The sequence below is a fragment of the Ambystoma mexicanum genome, chromosome 6p (assembly GCF_040938575.1).
Source record: "Ambystoma mexicanum isolate Mex_15411 chromosome 6p, UKY_AmexF1_1, whole genome shotgun sequence".
NCBI classification, from domain to species: Eukaryota; Metazoa; Chordata; class Amphibia; order Caudata; family Ambystomatidae; genus Ambystoma; species Ambystoma mexicanum.
In genome coordinates this window covers 1,331,938,765-1,331,966,176 of record NC_090935.1, presented here as the reverse complement: position 1 = coordinate 1,331,966,176, position 27,412 = coordinate 1,331,938,765, and the positions used below count along the sequence as shown (strand labels likewise).

Here is a 27,412-nt window from a genome sequence, read left to right as displayed (position 1 = left end):
AAGGAAAGGTGTATGTGAACAAGAAAGGAAGGACACTCCTTGGATGGCGTGATCAAAAAAGACTAAGAATAAGGTTAGATCCGAATACCGAAGTTCAGGTCCTACATGTGTGGTCTGCAGTGAGTGAGAAATTCAGGAATGTCTTAAAAAAAAGGTGAGGGGGGGGAGTGAAGGGCATGCAACATCAAATTGCGGTAAAAAAAAAAAGGGAAGTGTACCTGTTGCAGCCAAATTACGGCCTGTTCCCTTCACATTAAGGGAAGGTGTAAAGAAAGAATTGGATAATCTGTTGCAAATGGTCACTATTGAAAGGGCTGGTGGAGTAGAATGGACATCCCCTCTTGTGGTCATTAACAAATAGTCTGGTGAATTGAAGTTGTGTGTGAATCTTAATGGACCTCGGGCAGCACCTATTTGGATGGGCTCGGACGCTTCAGGTTCTTTTTCTGCTGGAGAACGACAAGTACAGGCCAATGGTCGTCCTCTTTTTCTGTCCTCCTTTCTTGTATCCTATAATCAATCTGTAGGGTCAGTTTTATCAAGTCCTTAAAGGATTGACGTAATTTCATCTTTAAGATCATCGTTTAAGCCCCTGTGAAAGAGGGCAAAACCAGCTTCTTCTGGCTATCCCGTATTCTGAGCTATCTGCCGGATCTTGATGGTGTAGGTCTGTTAGGGAGAATTCTCAGGAATGTGCCAATTCCTCTCTACCTTAGAGACCCCAGAAACTTTGCTGGATTTTAGGATTTTTAACCTGAAGAGAGCGAGACCCTTTTCCCCACTCATGTATTTTTAATGTGAGTTGACCTATGTTTCTTTGTTAAGCATGGAGTCTGACAAACTCCATAGGCATCATCTTTACATTGTGTGACACAGCACCTTCAGAGCAGTGGCACAGGGAAGTCTCAGATTTCCCCAAAGGTTTAAATACCTTCTCTTGGATAAACTACTGTTTCCAAAAGCAGTGAAGTGAAATTGACTTTACTTACAATTGTAACTATCTAGACCAAGCACACACTATCTTACAATAGGGTGCTGGAGGGGTTACTTAGCATCCCCGTTGTATAGCTTCTCATGTAACATTTTTATGTTACCCTTTCCTCGATGAATGGCTGGTGGCAGTGGTTTACTTTTAACTACTGTGGTGTGCTTTTACCGAGGGCTGCGTTTGCGGCTGCAGTAAAGCACCCAAGGGTGGCATTTTTGTCAAAATGGCCCGGTCTTCTTTTTTCACCATTTCTTCATGGAAAGGTCCTTCTTGTGATTTACTCTGCGCGCCAAACCAGGTCTGGTCCCTTTGTTTGTTTTGTCTTTGGCGGGATTCACAAGTGAAGCCCACCTCTGGTTCCAGGGTGTCTGGTGGGGGCAGGAAGTGCAGTAAGTGCCTGAAACCCCCTGTGCTTAGTCTCCTAGGAGACAGGAACTCACTCCTAGGTGATTAGCCGTCTGGCTGTCCGGCTAGGACAGCCACCTTGCTGGGTCACTGACAGCTAGGCTGGAATGAATGGGAGAAACCTGGATAAAAGGCAAGGCTTTTTGGCTTGGAAGACTGAGTCGACCACTGGACGAAGGAATCCGAAGAACTTGGAAGAGATGCCTGATGCAACTCCTGGACCGTTGGTTTGCCTGGTGAAGCCCTGCTGCTGTGCTGAAGCTCCGAATTTTCTCGACTAGTGAAGCCCTGCAAGGACGACTTCTCCCCTTGAGTTGGTGGGACCAATCAACTCCAAAGTAAGCCACCTCTCGAAGCTGGTTGCATTTCCACTACAGTTGCTGCTGGAACTGAAGAGCCAGGGAGAGGAACACCAGATTGTATGCTTTGCTTTTAAGTTGGCCAAGAGCTCCAGGAAGATCCTCCGGACTCCCAGGAAGCAGGACTGACTGAGCCACCTCAGAGTGCTGGACCCCAGATGCAAGGAAAGCCCATCTCAATAGCCAAGAGTCTGCGGTGGTGCTATTTGCTGAGATGCGAGGAGCTGAAACCGCTTAGTGCCACTAAATAGAAGCCGGTCCTTTTCCATCGCCGACCGTCCCGTTGCAGTGCAGGAGTCCTCCAGACGTCCTCCCTCTTGTCACCACGACTGGAGGCCGAGGAACACAGGATTTGCAGCACTGCACAGGACCCCCAAGCCAGCTGGAACCGTTTTTATTCATTCTAACCAAAGGTACTGTAAGGTCTAAGAGAACTTACTTCTGGTTGTGTAACCTCACTTGTTCTCAGTTGAGACCTGTCTTGGTTGCTTCTGTAGAGTTGCTATCAGCTTCGTTACCTCACAATATTAATCAGCTTTTGGCCCTACTTTGATTTCTTCTTTTTCTACAGAGACCTCTAAAACATTATGCAAGACTACCTGCAAGAATTGCTTCAGCTCACCTGGACTTTTGCCCAATTGACTTTGGCCTAGCCTGGCTTCCTGAATTACTCTTCTTCCCTCAGACTGTGCGTTCTTTCCTCCTTCCAGGAAGGGGTTAACTTACTTTGCATTGGGGGTTACCAAAAGGACTTACCTGCTTCAGAATATTGGTGAGATCTATTGTTTTGTTCTAATAACCTTTTTCTTTGACAGACTCCAAAGTATTGCTCTAAATGCCAAAATAATATATTAATGTCCACAGTGTCCTAGCTGTTTAAGTCACCTGTGGATGTAGGACGTGTGTGCGCCACCCTAAATGGGTACTTGCTGATTTAAATTAACTAAGAGTGTGTATTTTGGAGTGTATTTGTTTGTTACTATTATATTTCCCCTTCTGAAGAAGGCTTACTCAAACTGACTGTTGTTCAATCAAGAAACCTTGTGTGTAAGAGTTTATTTGAATACTTGTCACTGTGAATCTCTGTGCAACTCCGTACTGCTCACATTGACATCTCTTGAGATAAGCCTGGCTGCTCAACATGCTACCAACCTATCGAATAAAGACTCATACCAAAGGTTGGGTTCCTATTACCAGGAGGTCAGGGTTGTTGTATTGCACCCAGAGGGAACTGCATACAATCTTGCCTAACAAGGTCAAAGTGTCCATGGATCCTTGTACGAAATCCAACAATGTTTTCCGAGTGGTGCAAGTTAGTTTGGGGCGCTCAAACATCCCTCTGAAGGCCAATATGAAGGCTGCATAGTTGTCAAAGATTGGATCTCTGGCTACAACCAAAGATGTAGCCCAACTCATATGTGTTATAACAAAACCCACCTTAGTCAGATCATTGGGAAAGGCTTGTTGGTAAAAGTGACCAAACCAGCATCTAAAATGTCCTTTAGCTTTTTTGGGTCACCATGAAACTTCTCAATGGATGGCTGAACAAATAAGGCGTGACTGAGTGGGTTCCAGAGCCATCAAGGCCTTGCCAAGACGAGCATTTTAATCTTTGACCTGCTGCATCTCAGTGGTCAACCCCTGGACGGTATTGATCAACTCTTGTAGTTGATCCATTTTTTTGGGGCTTTCAAGCCATCACAATCTGTCAGGATCACGTCTTAACTTGGTACCAGAGGATGTGGTCTTGTGTGGACTAGGTCGACCAGTCCCTTGGGCAGCCACAGCGACCCTGGAGTTAATACTGGTTCCCAGCCCTGCCCAGGGGGCACAGAGCCATAATATGGAAAAAAACATAAGTGGGGCAAAAATCCTGCTTGCCAGAGAAGCCTGGCATCCAGAAGGAAAGGTATACTGGGAAGAGCAACTGCAGCAGCAGGCAGGAATCACCGGCTGAATAGAAGGCAGCAACCAAGGGTCTGTAATAGGAGAGCAGAATTGAGGGACAACAGGAGGGGCCAAACAGGAAAACAGGAGAAGGCATGATCAATGAGAAAGTGAGAAAGAGGAATCAAGGAAGGAAACCAGAAGGACAGCGTGTATGCAATACGGGAGCTATTGCGATGCATACCGTACCGGGAGTGCCGAGCAAATCTAGATCTGTCTCTTCTGGGTGGATGACTTCATTACTCTGCCTAGCGCGATGATGCCACGCGGAACTCGAGAGAATGCGGAAAGCGTCTCCATAGAGACTAGGTGGCAGGCCCAGGGCTGCGGCAGTGAATCATGACAAAAGGCTTAGGAAAATCCTTTCCTGCCTTGTCTACTAAAATCTGAAACTCACTTCCCCTCGATTTGAGACTCGAGACAAATACTCTCCATTTTCGCTGCAAGCTGAAGACAGTCTTATTTGAGTAATCTATCATCTGGTCTCTCGGCTTTATATAGGGCTTCCCTTTTTGTCTTGTCTTTTTGTTTGTGGCCTTATGTTCATGTTTTGTGGGTCCTGATGCCTGCAGGCCTTGGCACCCTACAAATAAAAAATCCCAGAGTCCAGCAAAATGAGGGTCTCTCAGGTTGAGGGGAATTCTCACAGAAACTAAAAATTCTCCCCAACACGGGTCAGAAAAAGCTGGTTTGCTTGCTCTCACCTCAGACTACATGAACCACCATGGCCTATACCTTTAGGTTTCGTGGTCCTTTCCGAGACACTACACGTCAAATGAGTATCCTAGAGTGACAGAGAATCGACACTCCATGCAGGGCTTAAATTCCAATTTAGGGTGGTCTACAACGATGCTTTAGCTCACTACACCCTTTACAAAGACTGATATGCAAATAGTTATTTCTCTGAAGGGTGCAGTGAGCTAAAGCCTGGTTGTACACCCTCCTGAGTGGAAGACATTCCATAGAACAGGGAATTGAACCCATGTTCGTTCTCAGTAGAGGGGCCCCCACACTCCTTTTTATTGGAACCAAGACCCCTATGAAGAGTTGCAACCTGCTCAACAGCACAGGGGGACTGTTGAAGATCACCAGGCATTGCATCTAGTCAAGTCCTGGTAAAGCCCAAACTAACTGGATTTACCTCTTTTCTTACCGAGGATTCCCGGCCAGATGATGGGGAATATTCATGAGCATGTGAATTCATGTCAGACCCCATGCTGGAGAAGAGTGGCCTTTCTGGAGCAGTGTGTTCATCTTTACCACACGCTTTGCCAGCCGCCCGCCGGTCAGGGATGTCTTCACTGCTGCCTGCTTCAGTGAAGTCAGGGGAGGTGAGTCTCCAGTAGCCATGTGACCTGCGGTGTGCTTTGTCTCAAGATGCCTTAGTCTGGCTGCAAGGCATCAGGAGAAGTATCACAATAGCACAGACCCGGCACCTAGTAGAACCCCGAAAACAACCATTGCACCTGCTTGCTTGGATCGCCTGAATGGGAAACAATGATTGAAGTGGTGTGGTTTCTAGTAGAATCTGAGTAAAGGGTGGGGGAGGGGCAGCTTGCATATCTATTTCCACACGCCTCTCATAAGGCTGTATGTGCGCAAAGGTCTCACCCTACTTCCTTTCCTGGTAGTGATCAGTTTTGACCAAGGAATCTGCACCCCACCCCTCTACCCCAGGCCTCCGCTAGTTGGTGGGACTATGAGAGGAACCCTAATGTTTTGAACTTACCTTTGATTTCGACAGGCTTTGCCTATACTTGTTCTTCCCTTGTAAAGACTTCGAATTCCCTGCAACAGGTCTTTACCAAAATACTTGTGACTTGGTTGCATTAGGCCGTCTTACATTAGCAGGAACAAGCTTCAAGTAACAGGAGCCATATTTTATACGGCAGGGTAAAACATTTCCATTGCCTATAAAATGCTTTTCAATGGTTTCTCGTTTGCTTTATTGACTACAGTTTCATGTTTCACTGCTGAACCATTTCTGTTTTTAACAGTAAAGTGTGGTTGATCTGTGGTGAGATCACCAACTCTGGATGTATGTATGCTTGCAATGTCCCCAGAAGTCAATGACATCGCTGAGTTTATGAGTTGGTCTAGCCCAAGGGGTGGGGCTATAAGGCTATTAGAACACCAAGGCACAGGAAGCGTGATATGCCGTGGCCTAAGGGCAGAGTTAAGCTAATGAGAGAGCACCACATCACTGAGTGCTTAATAAGCATGTTAAGCAATAACTATATTAGAGAAAAGGGCACCAGCTACAATAACACTGAACATGTAAATAGCTAAATGATACCAACAGAACTTAAAATTAAACTGTAGGGCAGGCTTTTTAATGTACATGGCTGAAAACGTTTAATTCATGAGCAATGGTCGTAAAAAGATTGCCATAAAAAAGCCTAACAATTAACAAGCTGGTCATACTGTGTGGGCATGGTGGAACAATGATTTAGGCTATTCAAGTCCCATACCGAATGAAGAGCAAGTATAAGACCTTTAAGAAAATAGACAGTGGTGGTTTTAATGTATTATTCAGCTTACCCTTTACTGGTTAAATAGTGAGCAGCAGGGCTATTCCTTGCAATGTTCCCAGCAGGAGAAATGTGGTCGGTGGTAACAGAATCTCCCAAATTCAACAGAACATAAGCATCCTTTATAGATTTAGGTGGCTGGATATCCATGGTCTAAATAAAAAAATAATGTTATTCACACAATGTAACCATGAATAATCTTAGATCCTAATTGCTCTGTATATGCACACTATGTAACATGGCAACCTAGTAGCAAGTCCTGGAACCCATGCAAAAGCTATAATGTAGAAGTACAAGTTCAAGTTACTCCCCTTAGCAACTCTAAGCCCCCACTTACCAAAGACTTATGAAAGGTGGCCAGGGAAAGGGATTTTTTTGTACTTAATGCTTCATTCAGACCCCTTTCTCCAGATACATGGGAACCTTTCAAAAGGAGATTCTGATACGGGAGAGGCAGCAAACAATTGAACATAGGCTTGTAGCGGGCTTGACAAAATGAGTATTAAAGTGCAGCCAAAGTACACCATGAAGAACTGAGGAGTAACAGCTTACACGACTATGAAAAAGATCTTCCAAATACTTGGTATTTGTCAAGTCCTTTTGCGAGGGATTGATTAATCAACCACTAGAGTATGTGCAGGGATTGCTTTAGATCTCACAATGGCAGTGTGACAGCGCAATCTCTATTCATTCTTAGTAGGGAGGAGGTGCTGGTTATAAAATACAGCTTTCACACACCCACATCCACACATAGGTTTCTCCACACAGCACACATACTGAAAAATATATTCCTTATATAAACCTGCGCATTAAGGTGGACATCTGCAAGTGCTAGTCAGTGATAACTTTGAAAAAAAGTGTCATCGAAAGGTACATTAACTCAAAACAGGTAAGAAACAATTTCAAAGTAAGTGAATTTTCAATACGTTATTACTGTCTTTCCCCCAGGGGTTTATGGTACTACGTTCATAATCTGCTCCTGGCTATAGCTAAAAGGCAAGCAAATGTTTCCAGAGCCCAGAAGTAGTAGCCTTAGGGATGATGGAGGATGCATTACACTAGATCCAGACCTACGGTTGACAAGCAAAGGCCTTGGATAGGAAGATTCCAGAGAACCCTCAGCAGACAGTCCCGGTGGTGATACACAGCCCAGTGATAAATTCAAACAGCTCCAAGATGGTATTCAGGATTCTACGGTGCATTGAAAGGCCCCACAGGACTCTGATGCTAGTCCTGACGGGGAACCGGTGGAATAAGAGGGCACCCGCGTTGGAACTCCAAGGTGTGTCCCTGAGCCAGAGTATCCAGGTCCAGCATTTCTGTCAGTGGTGATCTTCTTCCACGTGCCGATGAACCTAGTCAGCCGGCCTCCTACCGGGGTGCACGATTGGGGGCGTGACGTCTTGGCCAGTTCAGGCTTACATGGGCGCCGGCACCCTGCCCTGTGGACAACGGCGTCGCAGACCTCTGCTACCGTAGGCCTCGGAGCAACCCCTGCTTGGAGGATCGGGGAGGTTGCCTGTACGATGTGGAGTATCCTTTGTATGATCTGCTCGACTTGCCCATAGAGGAGCAAAAAGGCGACAAGTAATGCTGCTGCAGAGTGCCAAGGGAACATGCTGTCTGTGTTGGTCTCTATGGCTTGAAGGGATTCGTCGACCGCCTTCCCGAACAGCTTTTTGATGTCAAAAGGCATGTCCAGCACCTTTGCGCGAACATCCTGGTGAATGTTGGTGGCCGTCAAGCATCCCTGCCAACCAGAGGGAAACACTGTTTCCCATCTGTCGAAGCCCATGTCGGCAAAGTCCACTGCCACTGTAATGGCATGGTCCGATGCCACTTCGCCTTCCTGGAAGAGGGCGAGAGCCTCGGTCTTCGTCATCGGGAAGGACTGCCAGGATAGGGCCCAGCTTGTACCAGAGCTCCCGGTCGTATCGTGACAAGATAGCCAGAGCATTAGCCGCCATGTAGATGACTCTTCCACATGGCATCTATCTTCTTACCCCTTGCTGGGTCGGTACCTCCCATTGCAGCGGTCGTTGGAGAGGATGTCGACGAAGAGGTCGGCGGGGTGTTTGGCTGGGATGTGTGAGCCTGCTGCAAGGCCCTCTTTTCCTCTGGCCTTTGTTTCTCTGATTTGTCCCTTAACTTGGCAAGGATGGAGGACTTCCTCTGATGAGGAACGCGTTAGCAGGCTGGTTGACGTGGTGGATGGTGAGGGGGATCCTGGTCTATCAGACCTGGGACCCGCATCAGCGGCAAACCCGGTTTTGCGGTTCTTGGCCTTGTCTTGGACCCCACAGATGGGGTGTCTTCAAAGGACTTGGACCTGGGTGAGGCATGACGGAGGAGGGGTCCAGGGCAATGCTCAACTTGAGCCATGCCGCCAGCCTGCTATACCAGCCTTTATTTTCTTTGAGAAACTCATCCATATCTCGCTCCCATCCTCGTTGTGGTCCGGGTGCAAGAATTAGACACTTTTGATGTTTGTCCTCCACAAAGACTTTCATTAGCCCGCATTGGGCGCAGGGTCTGAAGATGGTCCTTCCCTCCTTTTTCTCCTCTGTCATGGTCAGAAGGAGCGAAGTAGGCCCAAGTCGGCCTTGCAGAAACTCAACAAATAAGAGCCCATGAGGGGCGCGCAACTTCACAGACAACGGATCCCTGTTGCCGGCCGATGTAGATAGGAGCAAAAGGGCTCTGATGTAACAAAAATAGAACTTTTCTGCAAAAAACGTGGAAAAAAAATAGCTCGGAGAGCAACTCGAGAACTCCCAACACTGAAAGGTGGTGTACAAATCTGAAGATGGCTGCCAGAGGCGGGGATTAGGGAGATGAATGATTGGATCGGGCATTATGGATTAAGGAGACAAATACAGTTTTAAAAGTATAAGTGAAACTTTTTTTTTACCGAGAATTCCCAAGCTGACAACTGGGAATATTCATGAACATGTGAATCCATGACAGAACCCATGCTGGAGAAACTAGGCATCCCTTTGGCACTCCACTGAATGTGGTGTGTGCCAATCTCTCAGACTACAGAGTTTTGGGAGAGATTTCCTTAAGAACTGTAGTTATTCGATGATATAGAAAAAGAATCTTAAAGGAGGACCCCAAGGGTCCCCAGCAATACTGTCCATACGGACCTGTGTTGCAGTAGTAAAAACACAGATGCCTTTAAGAGCTAACAGACTCCATAGTACAAAGAATACAAATAATACTGTTCCAAAAGACAGAGCCCACAAGAATGAATCAGTGGAAAAAGGCTCCATACTTTCAGGGATGAAAGAAAAAGGTCCAGAAGTCCAGCAAAATGTGCTGGGGGGTGTCACTAGGAGAGGGATGAAGCATACAAATGATATCTCCCTGACAGTAGGTCTGCGCTTTAAACGATCAAATAAAGTAAAAACAGCAAGCGCGAACATCTCATCTCCCAGACCATCCTTAAGGCAGTGCATACACTCCCACAAAGCCTATCCAAGCAGAGCCAGACTTAATATATCTAAATTAAAATACTGGTCTGGAGATCCCAACCTATCATCAGTAATTTGTTTATTACTGAATTCAATCTCTCGTTTAGTGGAGGTTCTACTCCTTCCAATCTTAAGAGCACTTAGATTGCTCCACTTAACTAGTGCCCTACACTCCTCAACCAAAGCGACTCAGACCAATCACCAATGAGCCCTTCTTGAAAAAGATTCTGGAAAAGGCTGCCTCCTTGCTAATTCATAGATTTTTTTTAAGATGATCAGTTTTGGGGTCATTTGCTATAAGATCTCAGGCTTTGTAGGGGTACTAAAACCACCCCTCGATGTGATCGGTAATCTGCTCCAGATCTTGGATGAGGGAGTCCGGCTTTTGATGCTGCTGGATCGATCTGCAACCTTTGACACTACTGAACATGCCAACCCTACCAGACTAGACAAAGTGGTCAGTGAGCCAAGGCCGCCGTCCAACTACTGGGCAGAGCCTTTCAAGGGAGGCAGAAAGTCCTTTATCATGCGGGTGGGTTAATTCCACTTTCCTCTTGTGTGGACTGCAGTGTACCCAAGTGCTCCATCCTCACGCCTGTATTGTTTGATACAGGAACACGTTATTTACCTGTAACTGTTGTTATCCAGCATGGGTCTGGCATGGATTCACATGCTCATGAATACAAGAATACATCGCAGTACACACATGCACAACCACAGGAGGTGGCAAGGCTCAACATTAAGCATTTCAACAACTCAACATTAAGCAGATCTTATCTCCTCACCAGGTTCACCTTCAAGCGAACAGGTTGCGCAGCACTGCCTGTCCGACTCTTGACTCCTCCCTGGAATCCCAGTAGACAGTAGAATTTCATGAAGGTGTGCGTCAACCTCCACGTAGCAGCCCTGCAGATGTCCAGCAGGGGCACACCAGACAGGAACGCCGTAGTTGCAGCGATGCCTCTGGTCGAATGGGCTCTCGGATGGCCAGGCAATGGTCGGTTTGCCAACCGGTGACAGTGCGTGATGCAGCTGGAGAGCCACCTCGAAATGGAGGCCTTGGAGAGGGCCTTCCCCTGGTTCACAAGGGAAGTTCACAAACAGCTGTGACGTCTTCTGAAAACTCTTTGTGCAGTCCCCATAGAACTTCAGCGCTCCAGCCACATCCAGCGAGTGGTAAGTCCTCTCAGCCGGCGACGAAAGCGACGGGAAGAACACAGGAAACACCAAGGGCTTGTTGAGATGGAAGTCCGACGGCACCTTGGGCATGAAGGAGGGGTGTGTCCTCAGCACCACACTCGTTGCATGGAAAGTCAAGTACGGAGGCTTACAGGAGAGGGCCTGGATCTCTCCCGCTTGTCGTGTGGAGGTGATGGCCACCAAGAACACCCTCATCCACAACAGGAATTTTAGGGGTGCCGAATGCAGAGGATCGAACGGGGGACCCATGAGCCTAGTCAGCACCATGTTGAGTTCCAAAGCCAGGGCCGGAGCCTTCACCGACGGGAACAAGCAGAAAAGTCCTTTCATGAACTCATTAACCAGGCGATGCTACCACAGTGACGATCTCCCCGGAGTTCTGGTGTAGCGGCAGATAGCCGCGAGATGGATCTTGATAGAGGCGTGCGCCAGCCCTGCCTTGGCCAGCGACAGCAAGTATGGCAGCACTTGAGGGGGCCGTAATCCATAGAGGGTTTATCTTCTGTGCACGGCACCAGACGGTGAACCTCTTCCATTTATGTCCGTAGCACTTGAGAGTCGAAGAAGCCCTGGCCTTGGCAAGTACCTCCTTGCAGTCCGCCGGGATCTCGTATCCTCCAAACTCTAGCCCTGGAGGAGCTAGGCCTGCAGGTTCAGTGACGGGTCGTGGTGCAGAATCGCACCTCCTTCCCTGGCGAGAAGGTCTGCATCTGCCGGAAGCTTGACATGTCCAGATGGTCCGGGTACCATATCTGCCTCGGCCACGCCGGTGTGACGAGGATCATCCTGCACCGGGACCGTATGAGTTGACCGATGAGTCGCAGCAACGGCAACAGTGGGAATGCATAGAGAAACAGGCCATCCCAGGGGAATGAAAATGCATCCCCCATGCTCCCCTGCTGGGGAAACCTGCTGGCGAACCTCCAGCACTTGGTGTTCATCGCTGTCGCAAACAGATCGTTCTGGGGATTACCCCATTGTTGAAACAGTAGTTCCACCTGATCCTGCCGAGGTTCCCAATCGTGGCAAGAGCGCAGCTCCCTGCTGAGTGAGTCGGCGACATTGTTCTGTGCCAAATGAAAGGTTACCAGCACATACTCTAGGCGACGGCCCAGTGCCACAGGTCCTGCACCTCCTTTGAGAGAGCTGGGGATCTGGTGCCCCCCTGCTTCTGAATGTAGTACATTGTGGCGGTGTTGTCGGTGAAGACCCGCACCACCTTGCCCTTGAGGGACGGAAGGAAAGACTTGAGGCCACAAAACACAGCTCGGAGCTCCAGAACTTTGATGTGTAACGTTCTCTCCTCTGGGAGCCACAGGCCTCTTGCGTGGAGATTTCTGTTATGTGCACCATCGCTCCAGGGAGGCATCCGTCGTCACCATCTCCTGATGCGCCGGGGTTTGGAAGTCCGTGCCCACCACAAGATGCGCGCAGACACCTCACCACCGAATCGCTCGACGGAATGTCTCGTTGAGGGCAATCTGGTCATCGAAGCTTCCCGCCGCTTGCATCCAACGGGCGTCGAGGAACTCCTGCAGCAGCCGCATCCGCAACCTGCACAGCCGGACGAGGTAGACGCATGACATCATGCCGTGCAGGGACTTTATGGACCTCACCCAGGCAACCTTCATGGTCAACAGCCGTTGCAGCTTGCCCAAGATAGCCTTTATCCTGTCCTCCGACAGTGCGGCTAGGTGTGCCACCATGTTGAGTCTGGCTCCCAGGAACTGAGCATCCTGAGATGGCTCCAAGCAGGACTTTGTATAGTTTATCAAGAACCCCAGTTCTGTGAGCAGGCGGACGGTCCTCACTGTGTGTCCGACAGCGAGTTCCTTTGACTTTGCTCGGATGAGCCAATCGTCCAGGTAGGGGTAGACGTGGATCCCCTGCAGGTGCAGCCGCGCTGAACTCTGGAGCCCCTGAGCCTCTTTGGGACGAGTTCTATTGCACCCTTTTTTAGCATTGCTCGCACCTCCAGCAGAAGCTGCAGAATGTGGTTCTCCTTCCTAGCCACAGGTGGAAAACGGGGACACTTCCCCTGGAACTCCAGAGTGTGTCTGTGTGCCAGAGCATCCAGCACCCAATTGTCGGTGGAGATGGACTTCCACACGCTGATGTAGTTCGCCAGCCGGCCTCCCACTGGGGAGCTAGGGTGGGGGCACAAGGTCATGGCCAGTTCAGTCCTGCTTGGCTGAGGCCTTACCGCCTTGGGCTCCTTGGCGACGATGTCCTCTGGTCTTGTTGCGGCCTATGTAGGCTTCCTGGGACCACGAACGGGCCGCCTGGCGGTAAGATGACGAGTTGCCGCCGAATCCTTTGGAGGCACCTTGTGACATGCCTCTGGAGGGACGAAAGGACACCCGTCGTTGGAGCGTGCCCAGGGCATGGGCCATTTCAGTGTGTGCCTTGATGGCCTGCAGTGACTCGTCTGCTGCCTTGCCGAACAAGTTTTTCCCGAAGGGCATGTCCAGTACCCTCGACTGTATGTCCTGACGGAAATCGGTGGCCCTGAGCCGGCCACGACGGCGAATGCAAACGTTGTTGCCCATCTGGCAGAAGCAGGTGTCGGCGAGGTCTGTGGCCACCGTGATGGCGTGGTTCGACGCCACCTCGTCTTCTTGCAAGATCTCCAGGGCTTCCGCCCTCTTGTCATGCGGGAGGAAGTCCAAGAGGGGGGCGACCTTAAACCACGGTCCCATGGTGTCCAACTTCTTCCCCTTTCCATCTGGTGGGGAAGTGGAGTTCAACGCCGCCGCCCCAGCAGATTTCTTCTTTGCTGCCACGGAAACCACCGAGTCCGTGGACGGCTGCGTCCTGAGGCATATAGGTGCTGATTCTGGAACCTGGTACTTCTTCTCGTACCCATCTCTCTTCGCTGGGGCCGAGGCTGGGTTCATCAGGAGGGCCAACCTCTCGTCCCAGATGCCGTCCAACAGCGGGACCGAGAGTACAGTCTTCCTCTTGGCCTCTCGATGATACAGGAATCCCTCCTTCTGCTCTTTGGGGCATAGCTGGAAAATCTCGGAGGCCCTATGGATCATGACGTGAAAGGTGCCAATTTCGTCAGGGGGTGCCCGTGGTGGGGGTGACGAGAAATCAGTTCCGTCATCGCCGCAGTCATCCGTCCCCCGTCGTCGCCGTCTCCGTCTAGTCCCTCGGTGGAGGGGATGGAGGTGAAGGATGGAAGGGTCGGGATGGATGGACCCGCCTTTGCTTGGATGGAGGGCTCCCCGACGGTCCAGGCACCGATGGATCGTCTGCCGGAGGCAAAAGGCAACCTTGTCCTTATTTCCGTGCACAGCGTGTGCAAGGCTAGCAAGATATCCTCTGACCTGTCCGTCGGTGGAGGCAGCGGTTGCGACAGGAGCGTCGGCAGCGATGTAGTGTCCTCCGGCTCCTTGTCGATCTGCCATTCCTCATCGTTCCCCCGTCGTTTTCCACGTCCGCCTCGTTAGGGTCCTTCCCGTAGGATCTGACCTCAGCGAACTGCTTGTCAAGAACTGACTTGAGGCCTGAAAACTTGTCCTCGTAAGAGATATCCGAGTCTGGTAGGACTATTGTGCCCCCCACCCCTCTTCACACGCAGGGGCTTCATGGGGGTCTTATCGAAGGGCGTGAAAGATGATTCCCTCCGGCCGGGCAGGGAAACTCTTGACTTGGGAGCCGTCTACACTGCGGCCACCTCCGCTGTCTTCGCCAGGGACGCTGCCCCACCCTCAAGCTAAGCCTTAGCCTGGTGAAACAGGTCCTTCACGACCTGAGGCGCGTCCGAGGCCTTCTCCAGAAGCTTACCCCATGCTATTGCACCATTTCAGACAGTCTCTCTCAACAGAACGTAACAAAGAAAATAATTCTTTGATTAGTGTTAGGCAAGATTGTGTGTAGTATCCTTTGGAAGACTACAGCAACCTTCTGAAGGCTGTTCACTAGCCGTGGTGGGTCGAAAAAACTGGCCAGATCCACCATTGGAAATCAGAGCAAAACTTAAGATTTAAGAAACTCACTAAATCCTGGTTATTCAAACAAGCCTTTGAGGGTTACATGCATCACCATTCGAAATAGTCTTATTGGGAACTGGGACACCCACTGCTCCTGTTAATTATGTTTTGGTTAGACTGTTCAGTTTAATAAAGATCTTAAGACCTTCCTGTTTGATAAAGAAAAGGGTACATTTAATGTTTCTCTCATTTCCTCTGGCTAAACTCCCTGCTGACTCTTTAATTGTTCTTTGTTTTTCCTTCTTGTGAGCGCCCTGAGGCCTATGGGCGAGTGGCGCAATAGAAGAATTAGATGGCCTATTCCTAATTCTATCCATCTATTCTATCTCTGCTTGGATTGTAATCAACTATACAAGATATATTACTCTTGTAGTACGTAGTAACTCTTGTACTTTATTTGTTCACACTACTCTTATTGATGGAAGACATTCTTAGAACACATATTGGCACTATTTTGGCCACAACCTTGTATTGTTTTGCCACTAGGTGTGCCATTCAGAAGGGGTCAAAGCCCTTTGTTAGGCAAGATTGTATGTAGTAACCATGTGGGAGACTACACCAGCCTTGTCCTCTTGGTAATAGGTAACCCACCTATTGGTATATGTCTGTACTACACAAGTTGGTAGAGTGAATGAGCAGCCAGACTTCTCTCAAGAGGGGTACATGTGAGCTGTAGAGATTTAACACTGAGATTCACAATTACAAGTATCCAAATAACACTCATACTCAAGGTTTTCTAGTAAAATTATTATTTAACAGTCAGTTTTAAATAAGCCTTCTTTAAAAAGGGCAATATACAAAAATAAAAATACACTTCACAACACTTCCTCAGTTTTACGATAAGCAAGTAGATACCCTTCTGGGATGTCAAGCACACACTTTCTACACCGAGGTGATTTCAATTACTAGGATACTGGATATTGATATATCACTTTTTACACTTTACGCAATACTGAGGTTGTGGAAAAGGAAAAGGTTAGGGAAGGAAACAGGTTAACAGGTTCTCGGAGCATGTGAATACTTTCCAATCTTCCAAATTAAGTCTAGGTTAGATCTTTCCCAGCAATACAAGTTAAACTTGTGCACCAATTATGAGGGACAGTTAAAACAAAATTCAATGGGTCAGAAGTCAATTTGAGCAATGTCTATGGAGCTGAGGCACTTTAGATAGCACATAGGTCTTGCACAATGTTTTAAGAGGGTTTGTAGAAATGAATCGCTGCTGGGCCAAAAGCTGCAAGGCTTGCGAAAGGCAAAGCTGCAAGCAACTCTGCAGAAAAATCAGCTACTGCAAGTCCCCAGTGAGAACAAGCAAGCTACAGACCAATGAGGTAAGTACCCCTATAGTCAAGACAGTACCTTAGGTTGGAAGAAGAGGATACAGCTAGCTTCTGTGCAGGTTGTAGTCCTGCAGGTCCTGGGTTCCTGGGCTTCAGTCGTGGGAACAAGAGGGAGGATGTCTGGAGGTCTCATGCACTGCAGTTTGAAGGTCAGCGGCAGCTATGGGCTCGTTCAAAATCAGCGGAACTTCATGGTTTCAGCTACCAGTCAATAACACCACCACAGTTCTTGGATACTTGATGGGCTCCCCTTGCTTCTGGGGTTCAGCACTGTTGAGGTGGCTCGGGCTTGGGTTGTCCTGCTTCGGGAGGGTCCTCAGGATCTTCCTGGAGCTCTGGTCTGGCTTAAAGACGATGCGCTCGATTCTGGTTTTCCTGACCCCTGGCACCCGGTTCCAGCTGCAGAAAAGGAGTACAGCCAGCAGGGAGGGGTTTTCCAGAAAAAATAGTCTTGGGGTCTGCTGGTCCCACTAACCCAAGGGAAGAAGTTATCCGTTCCGGGCGTCTCTAGTCGAAGTGAAACTGGAGCTTCAGCACTGCAGCAGGGTTTCACCGGGCAGTTCAACTGTCCAAGAGGGTACAGCAAGCTTCTCTTGAAGTTTTTCGTCAGAGATTTCTTCCAGTGGTCAACACTGCCTTCTGTTCAAGAGACCTCACCTTTTATGTAGTTTTCTCGCATTCATGCACAGCCTAGCTGTCACTCACACAGCAGGGTGGCTGTCCTCCAAGGACAGCCAATCAGCACTGGGTGCATTCAGGTAACCAAGGAGACTAGGGACAGGGAGTTTAGGGAACCTCCCTCGCCTCCTGCCCTGCCAGACACACTGGAGCCAGAGGCTGGCTTCAGCATTGAAGCCTGCCAAAGACAAAAACAAAAGGGTTAAACCTGGTTTGGCATGCAGAGTAAAACCCAAGAAAGTCCTCACAAGCAAGAAATGGCAAACAAAAGACTGGGCCATTTTGACAAAATTGGCACCCATGGGTGCATTACTGTAGCTGAGAATTCAGCCTGCGGTAAAAACGCACGGTAGAAAAATTAAATCACTGCAATCAGACATTAAATGTATATAACAACAAATGTTACATGAGTAAGTAGAAAAAGGGGCTAAGTAACCCCCCGCCCCAGTACTTCCACATAAGGTGGGGTGTACTGGACCTATATAGGAAAAACAGGTAAGTGAAGCCAATTTCACTTTACCACTCTTGGGAACAGTAGTTTACCCCAAGAGACTATATTTAAACCTTATGAGATATCCAAAGGACTTCTCTGTGACACTACACTGAAGGTGCAGTGTGTCAATACAAAAAGGTAGATGCCTTTGGAGTTTATCAGACTACAAAAACAGAGAAAAAGAGTCTAAATCAGATAGAAAATACATATGTGAGAGGAGAGAAGAGGAGAGAAGAGGAGAGAGATCACTCTCTAAGGTTGAAGGGAATTAGCACAGAAGAACAAGTTACTTTCCTACCTGGTAACGTTCTTTTGATGGGATGGTCCGACGACGTATTCCAGATCTATGACATGTAATCACCACAGCTGTGCTGCTTCGGAAACTTTTTTCGGCGTCTGCGTCCTGCGTCGATGCGCCGTCATCGAGGACCTCCTCCGACGTCATCCGATGTGATAAGTAGGACGCACGACGCCCGTAGCCTCAGTTGTAGTTTTTTCCCCCAGAACGTGTGACATTAGTCAACTGCCAGTCAGACACAAAGCCTTGCGGAACGTAAGCTGCAATCGCAAAAGAAATTCTGCAGCGGGGAAGGCAGGGCGGGAGCGATATGGAATAAGTCATCGCACCATCCCATCGAAAGAAAGTTACCAGGTAAGAAAGTAACTTGTTCTTCGAGGGGATTGGGTCCTCCGACGTATTCCATATCTATGACAGACTCCCAAAGCAGTACCAGAGCAAGGAGGAGGGAAAGAATTTAGAATCAAAATTTAGAATAGCCAATCAAATAGCAGAGCAACGGACCGCCTTGCCAAAGGACAGATCCTGTCCTCTGATGGAATCGAGGGAATAGCGACATACAAATGTATGTAGTCCTTACCTGCCAAGCGGTAACACTCAGAGATGGCCAAAATAATCCAGCGAGACAAAGTCTGTTTCGTCACAGCTTGCCCCAAACGCTTTCCAGCGTAACCAATAAAGAGTTGATCGTGCACTCTAACCCGGGACATGCGTGAAACATAAAAGCTTAAAGCTCTCCTAGGATCAAGCCTATGGAGCCTCTCCTCTTCCTTACCAGGATGCGGAGGAGGATAGAATGCCGGAACAACCACCTTCTGGGCCAAATTAAATTCCGTCACTACCTTCGGAAGAAAAGAAGGACGAACTCTAATGACAACCCTGTCCTTGTGAAATACAGTGAAGGGTGGCTTAACTGAAAGTGCCTGTAACTCACTCACTCTGCGAGCGGAAGTAACCGCAACTAAAAACAGTTTTCAGAGTTAACAGCCTCAAAGGGCAAGAATGTAAAGGCTCAAACGGAGCACCCATAAGAAACTTAAGAACAAGGTTTAAATCCCAACCGGGCACCAGGAAAGGTGACGGAGGGAACACATTAGTGAGCCCTTTCAGAAACTGTGAAATTAAAGGGATTTTAAAGTAAGAAAACTCTTCAGACGAGCGCTTAAAGATGGACAGCGCCGCCAGGTAACCTTTAATGGTACCCACTTGCAAGCCCCTGTGGGCCAAAGAAAGTAAAAAGGACAGAACCATGGGGATGTCACATGCAAAAGGATCACATTCTGAACTCTGCACTAGTCGCAGAACTTATGCCAACGGCAACGGTACAGAGACTGTTGCTGGCCTTCGGGCCGAAAGCAACACCTCCATCACGTCTTCAGGGAGGACCCAATCCTTATACCTAAACCTTTCAGAAGCCAAGCGTGAAGGTTGAGGGATCTGACCTCTGGATGGAGAACCTGACCCCCCCCTCCCGTGAGAGCAGATCGTCTCGGTAGGGAAGACGACGTGGAGGGCAGATGGACAAGTCGAGAAGGTCCGGGTACCACGTCCTCCGATCCCACGCCGGAGCAATGAGGATCATCCGGGAACCGAACTTCCGTAACCTCCGCAGCACTTGCGGGATGACGGGGACTGGAGGAAACGCATACAGCAGGGAAATGACCACTCCACCACGAACGCGTCTCCTAAGGCTCCTTTTGGAGGAAATTCCTGCGAGCAAAACCTTTCGCACTTCCGGTTGACAATGGAGGCGAAGAAATCCACTTGAGAGGTCCCCCAAAGGGCGAAGATCTCCAGGAGAATCTCCTGAGCCAACTCCCACTCGTGAGAGATCGCGCTCTGCCTGCTCAGAGCGTCCGTCACGCTTTCGTCTGCGGCCAGATGAACTGCCGAGATCGAAACTTCCTGCTGGATGGCCCAGAACTCGAGCTGCATCGTCTCCCTGCACAGAGGATGTGACCCTGCCCCCCCCCCCTTTTTGTTGAGGTAGTGCATGTCCACTGTGTTGTCCGTCAGGATCAGGACACTCTTTCCTCGCACAGTCGGCAGAAAAGCCTTCAGGGCTAGCCTGACGGCCCTCAGCTCCAAAAGATTGATATGGAGTCTGGACTCCGACGGAGACCAACCACCGCTGACTGTCAGCCCGTTGGCATGAGCTCCCCATCCCGTGAGGGATGCATCCGTCACGATCGTCACCTCCGGCCAGGGAAGCCAAAACGGAGCCCCCTTCATCAAGTTGCCTTCGACAGCCCACCACAGAAGGTCCCGGGCGACCGAGGGCGGCACCTGAACCGGGTCCGACATCCTGCCGGAGGACTGCAACCATTGCGTCTTGAGTGCCCACTGCAAAGATCTCATCCGCAGGCGAGCCTCTGGCACCAGAAGAATGCAGGATGCCATGAGGCCGAGCAACCTCAAGAACTCAAACGCTGGGAGCGTCTGGGCATGCTGAAACTTGTGCACCATCTGCTGAATGTGAAGAGCCCTCAACTGGGGAGGAAAACTCTGCGCCAGGGAAGTGTCGAGCACTGCTCCGATGTACTGGAGCCGCTGTGTTGGTGTCAAATGGGACTTCTTTAAATTGAGGGAGAAGCCCAGCCTGTGAAGGGAGTAGCAGGTGACTGACAGATGATCCAGGACTTGCTCGGGAGAGCTCCCCCTGATCAACCAATCGTCCAGGTAGGGGTAGACGTGAATCCCCCCTTGCCTGAGATGCGCTGCCACCACCACCATGAGCTTGGTGAAAACCCTCGGGGCGGAGGTCAATCCGAACGGCAGGACCCGAAACTGAAAGTGCGAGTCGCCAACCGCGAACCTCAGGTACTTCCTGTGCTTGGGATGGATCGGCACATGGAAGTAAGCATCCTTGAGGTCGAGTGACACCAACCAGTCCTGAAGCTGAAGGGCCTGGAGGACTTGAGAGAGAGTAACCATCTTGAACTTGTCCTTCCTGAGGAGTTTGTTCAAACCGTGCAAGTCCATGATGGGTCTCAATCCCCCGTCTTTCTTCGAAACCAAAAAATAAGGGGAATACCATCCCTTGTTCCTCTCCGCTACAGGCACCAGTTCTATAGCGCCTTTCTTCAGCAGGGCTTGAATTTCCTGCGCAAGGAGTGGATCCGGACTCTGCAAAGAGGTTCCCCGGTGGATTGTCGTGAGGCCTGTGCCGAAAGGGAAGACAGTAGCCGTGGGTTATGATCTCCAGAACTCACACATCTGAAGTAATGGCTTGCCACTCTACAAGATGCTGCGCCAGCCATCCCCCAACCGGCGAACCATGGGACATGGCGTCATGACTGAGTGGGAGCGGCTGCGGCGTTACCTGAGGGCAAAGAACCAACTGCCCGAGCGGCCTTGGCACCACGGGTACCCTGTCGTCCACCTCTGGTACCCCTGCGTTGGCCTCTTTGACTGCCAGCTCCTCTCGCTTTACTGAAGGACGAGTAATTGCGAAAGGAACCACCCCTCCATTGCTGTCCCCTAGGACGAAAAGGCGGAGGTTGGCGAACTGCAGCGCCCAACGACTTTGCTGCAGCTTTTGAGGTCTGCAACCTCTCAAGCTCTCGTCAGCCTTGCTGCCAAAAAGGTGCTCACCGTCAAAGGGCATGTTGAGGAGCCGGGACTGCACATCAGGAGCCAACCCCGACTTCCGCAACCACGCAAACCTGCGTATCACGGTGCTCGCCGCCATGGACCTGCTGACGCATTCAGCCAAGTCCAAACCCGACTGAACGGACTCACACATGGCATCCTTACCATCCTGGACCATAGCAAGGAAACCATCCCGTTCGTCCCCTTCGGGAATATGTTCAGCCGCTAACGCAACACAGTTCCACAGAGTGTGTGTGAAACGAGACAAGGCACAAATGGAGTTGGCTGCCTGAAGCGCCATACCACCAGAAGAAAACACTTTCTTCGCACAGCCATCAAAACGTTTGTCGTCCCTATCAGGAGGGATGGTAGGGTACGACGCCTGCTTTGCCGGGGCCGTGGCCACCTGCACCACCAAACCCTCCGGATTGGGGTGCCTGGTCAAGTAGCAGGGGTTGCTACTGGCTGGACGGTATTTTCGCGACAAGGACCTGCCCACCGCCGGGAGACTCTCCGGAGCAGTCCAAGCCGCCGCCACCCTTCTCTGTAAAGCCATATGGAACGGCAGTACCGGGTCAGTTGGGGGACCAACGTCAAGGATGTCCGTGAGATCATCCTGCACAAACTCCCCTGGGGGAGCAGACCATCCCAAGTACTCAGAAACCCTGGCCATAAGGCGTTGGTACGAGGAATCGGCATGAGAGCCAGGCTCAGGCCTACAAAACTCCACCTCCGGAGAGGTGTCCAGTCCACTGGCATCATGCAGTGACTGCCTCAAATCGTCAAACTGATTATGGCCCGAGACAATTTCATCTGGAACCTGACTAGGAACCAGGCCATCAGAATCCTCATCCGCGAAAAGAAGGCACCCGAGAGTGTTTGCTCTTAACGAGAGCCTTCCTAGGGGGTTCCCCCGTGCCACGGGGTACCTCCGACACAAAAGGCGTTGATGGCGTCGAGCGAATCGGTGCCGGCGTCGAGAGAACAGGCATCGGCGCCGAGAGGATCGGCGTCTAGTAAATCGGCGTCGACGTCAGATGCAGCGCCGCCAGCATCGGCGGCGTCGACACAATCCTCGAAGCCGGAGCTCCGAGCATGTCCTTCGACGACCTGAGCGTCGACGGCTTCGACGACTTCCTCGGAGCCGGAGCCTCGAGAAAGCCTGTCGATGCCTCAGACGTCGATGTCTTCTTCGAAGACATCACAGGTGCACACGGTCTCGAACGCATCGAGGACCGGGACCTGGAACGGGTACGTCGAGAACGAGTTCCCTTGTCCGAACGGGACCTCTCCCGTGACTCGTGCCGACAACTCTTGCGAGCGGTGTCTCTCGACCTCTCACGACCGATCCCACTCGGGGGCGCGGACGGCTTAGTACCCTGCGACTCAAGAATCGCCAGCATTTTCTTCCCGAAGGAAGCCCATTCCTCCGGCGTCGCACGGCTGGTGGGGTAAGCGATGTGCCGGGCAGAGTCCTCCGAAGAGGACCTGCGAGACAACTGGTGTCGGCGCTTCCGAGAATGCCTCGAAGAGGCTGAGGAGTAGCGAGACCGACTCCTAGAAGGAGATCCACAAGACTTCCGACGATGACGCAGAGAGTCATCTCTCGAATCATCCGTCGAAAGCCCTGCAGACTTCGACTTCCAGGGCTTGGACACCCGACCTACCCATAACAACTTCTTACGTTCATGTAAGGCTTTGGACGTAAGCGACTGGCAGTCGATACAGTCATCCGTGTCGTGGGCCTCCCCGAGGCACCAGAGGCAGGCGTTGTGCGAGTTCGTCACCGACATCTTGGACCCACACTCCCCGCACTTCTTGAAGCCCGGATGCGGGGTTGAAGACTAAGTAGAAGACATCTTCACAGAAAGGATTTTCACAAAAACGAACAGGTTCGAAGAACCGAGAAGAACAGAACTCCAAAGAGTCGAGGCGTTAACCGAGATTCACGAAGCAACACGTTCGCGGAAAAAATGGAACTGAGGCTACGGGCGTCGTGCGTCCTACTTATCACATCGGATGATGTCGGAGGAGGTCCTCGACGATGGCGCATAGACGTCATGGACGCAGGACGCAGAAAAAAGTTTCCGAAGCAGCACAGCTGTGGTGATTAAATGTCATAGATATGGAATACGTCGCAGGACCCAATCCCCTCGAAATGAGAATTCTCCCCACCACCCTTGAACACACAAGCATAACAAGGATGCCCTGGATACCGGTGCACACAATGACAATGGGGACCGCCCATACTTCTCACCCAACTCTACACCCATCGACTAGTCATTTATTTTGTGTCAGACACTGGGACAAGGTTGAGGGTGAACATCTCTTCAAAGAAAGCCAATCCTGAAGCTAAAGTAGCAGGATATCCTGCTATTAGGCTGTTGGTTAACTGCTCTCTAGTTGCCCAGATGTCAAAACATGGACTTCAATATACCCAGTTTTTAAGTTCATGGACCAACCATGGCAGATCACTGTCAACCACGACCAAGGACAAACCATTGTCAGATTACACGGATAAAAAAAACAAGGTTTACCATTCATGACTATTGACAGCTGTGGCTGCCCTGTGCTTGTATACCCTGATTACATGGACAGCTATACAGAGTAGGGGCATACTGACCATGATTCATGGACAGACCAACAAGGAAGACCATTTTATATATAGACCACCTTTTCTATTTATATCATGGACAACTAAATAATTGGTCAAGCTGGATACATTCATATTTCATTTTGGTAAAAAGGTAAAAACAATAAATACAGAAACTAGAATATACATAAAACCATTATGGAATGTATGGAAATACATTTTTATTCGTAGCAGCATCTTCTGCTATACCACACAAACCCTAAAAGCAATGCAGTGCTGTGCTTAGAACTGCAGTTTTCATTAAACCAATGAAAAGGCACATTTGTCCATAACCGCATAGGCGAGATCCTAATGGGTAAGATGCATGAAAAGTTTTGAACATTGAACTATTTTGAACAAAACCATCAAATGGGGAGGCGTGTGGCTGCTCATAGTTGAAATGAATTCATAGATGCCAATATGCGCTATGTCATGAATAATAGCTCACACAGACTGGTTACTTTTCCTTGCATCCTGGGACTTGCAGGATCACCACACAAGACCAATTTCTTAAATCAGCGGAATCATGGTTATTAACTGCTATCAACGCATGTACCAAATGCATGCGCATTGTAAATTGCACCGTTTGGTCGCCTGGTACTCTGAGGCCCCACCACAGACTCATCACGACTTGCCAGTCATGCTCCTCCTAATCCTGTTCCTCTTTAATGTTCTTTCCCTGTGTATCTCATCACCACCTCATCCACTCCCCAGTATTTCAATCCCCATTGGGCACTCTCCTTACAAACACCACTGAGGCAACTCTGCGCTCTTCCACCCCACTCAAATATCATCTACAACAGAAGTTTGCCTTTAATCTACCCCAGCAACCATCTCTACCTTGGCTACCCCTATTGATCTCACCCTCCATCTTGGAATGCCCAATCCTCCCAAAAACATCCTCTCAAATTATTTTCATTCCCATCACCACAAATCTATTCCAATATGTCAAAGGTCCAACAGATCCCACTAGCCTACATAACCATCCAGCGCACACCCAAGGAAACTTTCAATCTTATTCCCATTTTACACCCTCGTCTCCTTTGCTTCCACAATTAACCCCCACCCTCATTCACATGACCATCACTATTCCTCCACCACACTCCTAGAACCCTTAACTCATCCACATGTACATTTAAGCCCTACTCCAAGATTCCTTACCTCAACCAAGTCAACATCTCACTCCAATCTCTCTCCTCCCTTTGTGCATTCAAATGGACTTTCCCTTACCAAATTCAACTCTGCAGCATCTACCCCATAAAACAGCACTACCCTGGCGTCCCTTCAGAAACTATCGCTTCCACTCTGCACCCTCAACCATGGACGACCTCAGCCATCCAGCTGTTGAGGACAACAATACTTCCAGTTTAGGCTGCTAGCGCAAACTGATCCCCCCGCTTCCCACTGCCTAGAGGCGGACTACTGACCCTAATCACAACTCTCCACAAAGGCAAAACCTCCTATTACACTATTATTATTTCAACTGGCAACCTGAGCATGACCCTGCAAGGAAATGCTACCCCACCCTAAGAATGGCTCCATTCCCCCCCGCCACAGTCTCGCCGCAGGTTACTTCTGCACACTTCTCCACTAAATTCACAACACTATGGGACACCTTGTCCACCCTTGTCTTTCTCTCCTGAATACCCTTTCATTTCCCCTCCTATCATCTCGTGGAGTATTTTAATTCCCATGAACTTTTTTTTTTTCCATACAAGTTTTTATTAGCATTTCTTAAACAAAGGACAGTAACAAAGATCAACATGCCCCCCCCCCCCCGCCACCCTAACTCCCTTCCCCTCTGCAACCCCTGAGGTTAGAATCCTTTCCTCTTTGTGTCTTCTTCCCAATCTTTCTCACAGCTTCTCCCCTTCTCATCTACCCCTCTACGCCAGATGGCCTTGTGAAGGGTAGTCCTTGATTGTTCCTCCTTTTCCTTTGTCGAAGCGCTAACTTCCTCTTCATTCCTTTTGCGCTTTGGCCACTTTGGAATTTTATAGTCTGCCCCTATGCCAGCCCCAGAAGCCTTATGTTCCTAGGGCACCACACTCCTGGCGCTCTCCTTCAGAAATTGCAAAACCAAGTCCCAGTCCAATAGGAACATCTGGTGTCCCTCCCCACCCCCCCCTTATTGAGTATGTTATTTTCTTCAGAGCTGCCAGGGTCCATATTTTCCCCTCTCCATTCATGTTACGTGGGGGCCGTTTTAGCTTTCAATTAGTGGGCTGCCAGCAGTGCCCCTGCCATCACTAGGGTTACATAAATCTTACGTTGAGCCTTCGTCACCAGATTCTCCAACGTACCGTCCAGACCCAATATAAACAGTCCTATGTTTGTTACCCTTTCCATTCCGAGAATGCCACTGATCGCCTCTTGAATCATACCCCAGAACGGTTCGATTATTGGGCATTGCCACCAAATATGTCCCCAGGTCCCTTCCCCTCCGCAGCCCCTCCAGCAAGCCCTGGACGCTTCACCATATATTTTTGCTAGTTTACATGGGGTGAGGTGCCATTGGTACATTAGCTTTGCCCACATTTCTGGAATTTGCAGGGAATTCATCAGTTTGTGTATATGTGCCTACAGCCCTTACCATTGAACCCGGTTTATTTCCCGCTCAACCTCCCTCTCCCAGTTGCCCATGAACTTCCATTCCTCCAGACCCTCCCCTTCCTTGAGAAGTTTATAGAGCTCCCCTACCAGATGTCTGTCTCCTGCGTTGATTGAAACTTCTCAAATGGGGTCAGATGTCTCGTTGCTGCTTTTTTTTATGTTGGGGTGCTGGGCCCAGTGCCTCAGTTGGGCGTACCGGTACCTTTCCCCTTCCCCTATTCCAAAGTCGGTCTTGCATTGGAGGAAGGCTTTCACCTCATCCCCTTCATATAAATCCCTTAACCCACGGCATCCCCCTTCTTGGCACCTGCTGAATTCCGGTGAGTCATACCCTGGCCTGAACTGTGGGTTGTTTAGGATCAGGGTAAAAGGTGAAGAAAAAGTGGTGATTCTAGACCCTTTTATTGCTTCGTCCCAAGTGTGCCCTACCAAAGCCACAATATCGCTGCGGTACAAGTTCCGGGGCCTGTACACCCGTGGAAGCCACAATACCTTCTCCAACTCTGTGCCCAGCTCTGCTCTATCCATTTCCCTCAATTTGTTTCCTCTCATCTTTAACTCAGTCTCTGAATATCCGTATATGTGCTGCTCGATAATATATTAGTGGATCTGGTTCCCCAAGTCTTCCCTTGCCCCCAAGTTGTTGCATCAGTTTGCCTGACACTCTTGGTTTCTACCGTTCCCTAATTTAGGCCTGTGTGAGTTTTCGTAATTTCCTGAAAAAGGAGGCCAGGGCTTAAACGGGGAGTGCCATGAATGTATACAATAGTTTCAGTAAGATTGCCACCTTTAAGGCATTTATCCTACCCATCCAGGATATGTTCAAGGGACCCCAATCCTGGAGCATCTTTTCGATATTCTCCAGC

At 49.6% G+C, this 27,412-nt stretch overlaps 1 protein-coding gene across 7 annotated transcripts in view; it reads right to left on the bottom strand.

Annotated features, from left to right (window-relative positions):
* The window catches only part of ACO1 (aconitase 1), a 792,824-nt gene that overhangs the window by 100,363 nt on the left and 665,049 nt on the right, over positions 1-27,412 (bottom strand). For all 7 annotated transcript variants that reach the window (XM_069625992.1, XM_069625995.1, XM_069625996.1 and 4 more), the window contains one exon: positions 6,241-6,383. In XM_069625992.1, coding sequence (XP_069482093.1) covers positions 6,241-6,383 — 143 coding nt within the window. The remainder of the gene's footprint in view (positions 1-6,240; positions 6,384-27,412) is intronic.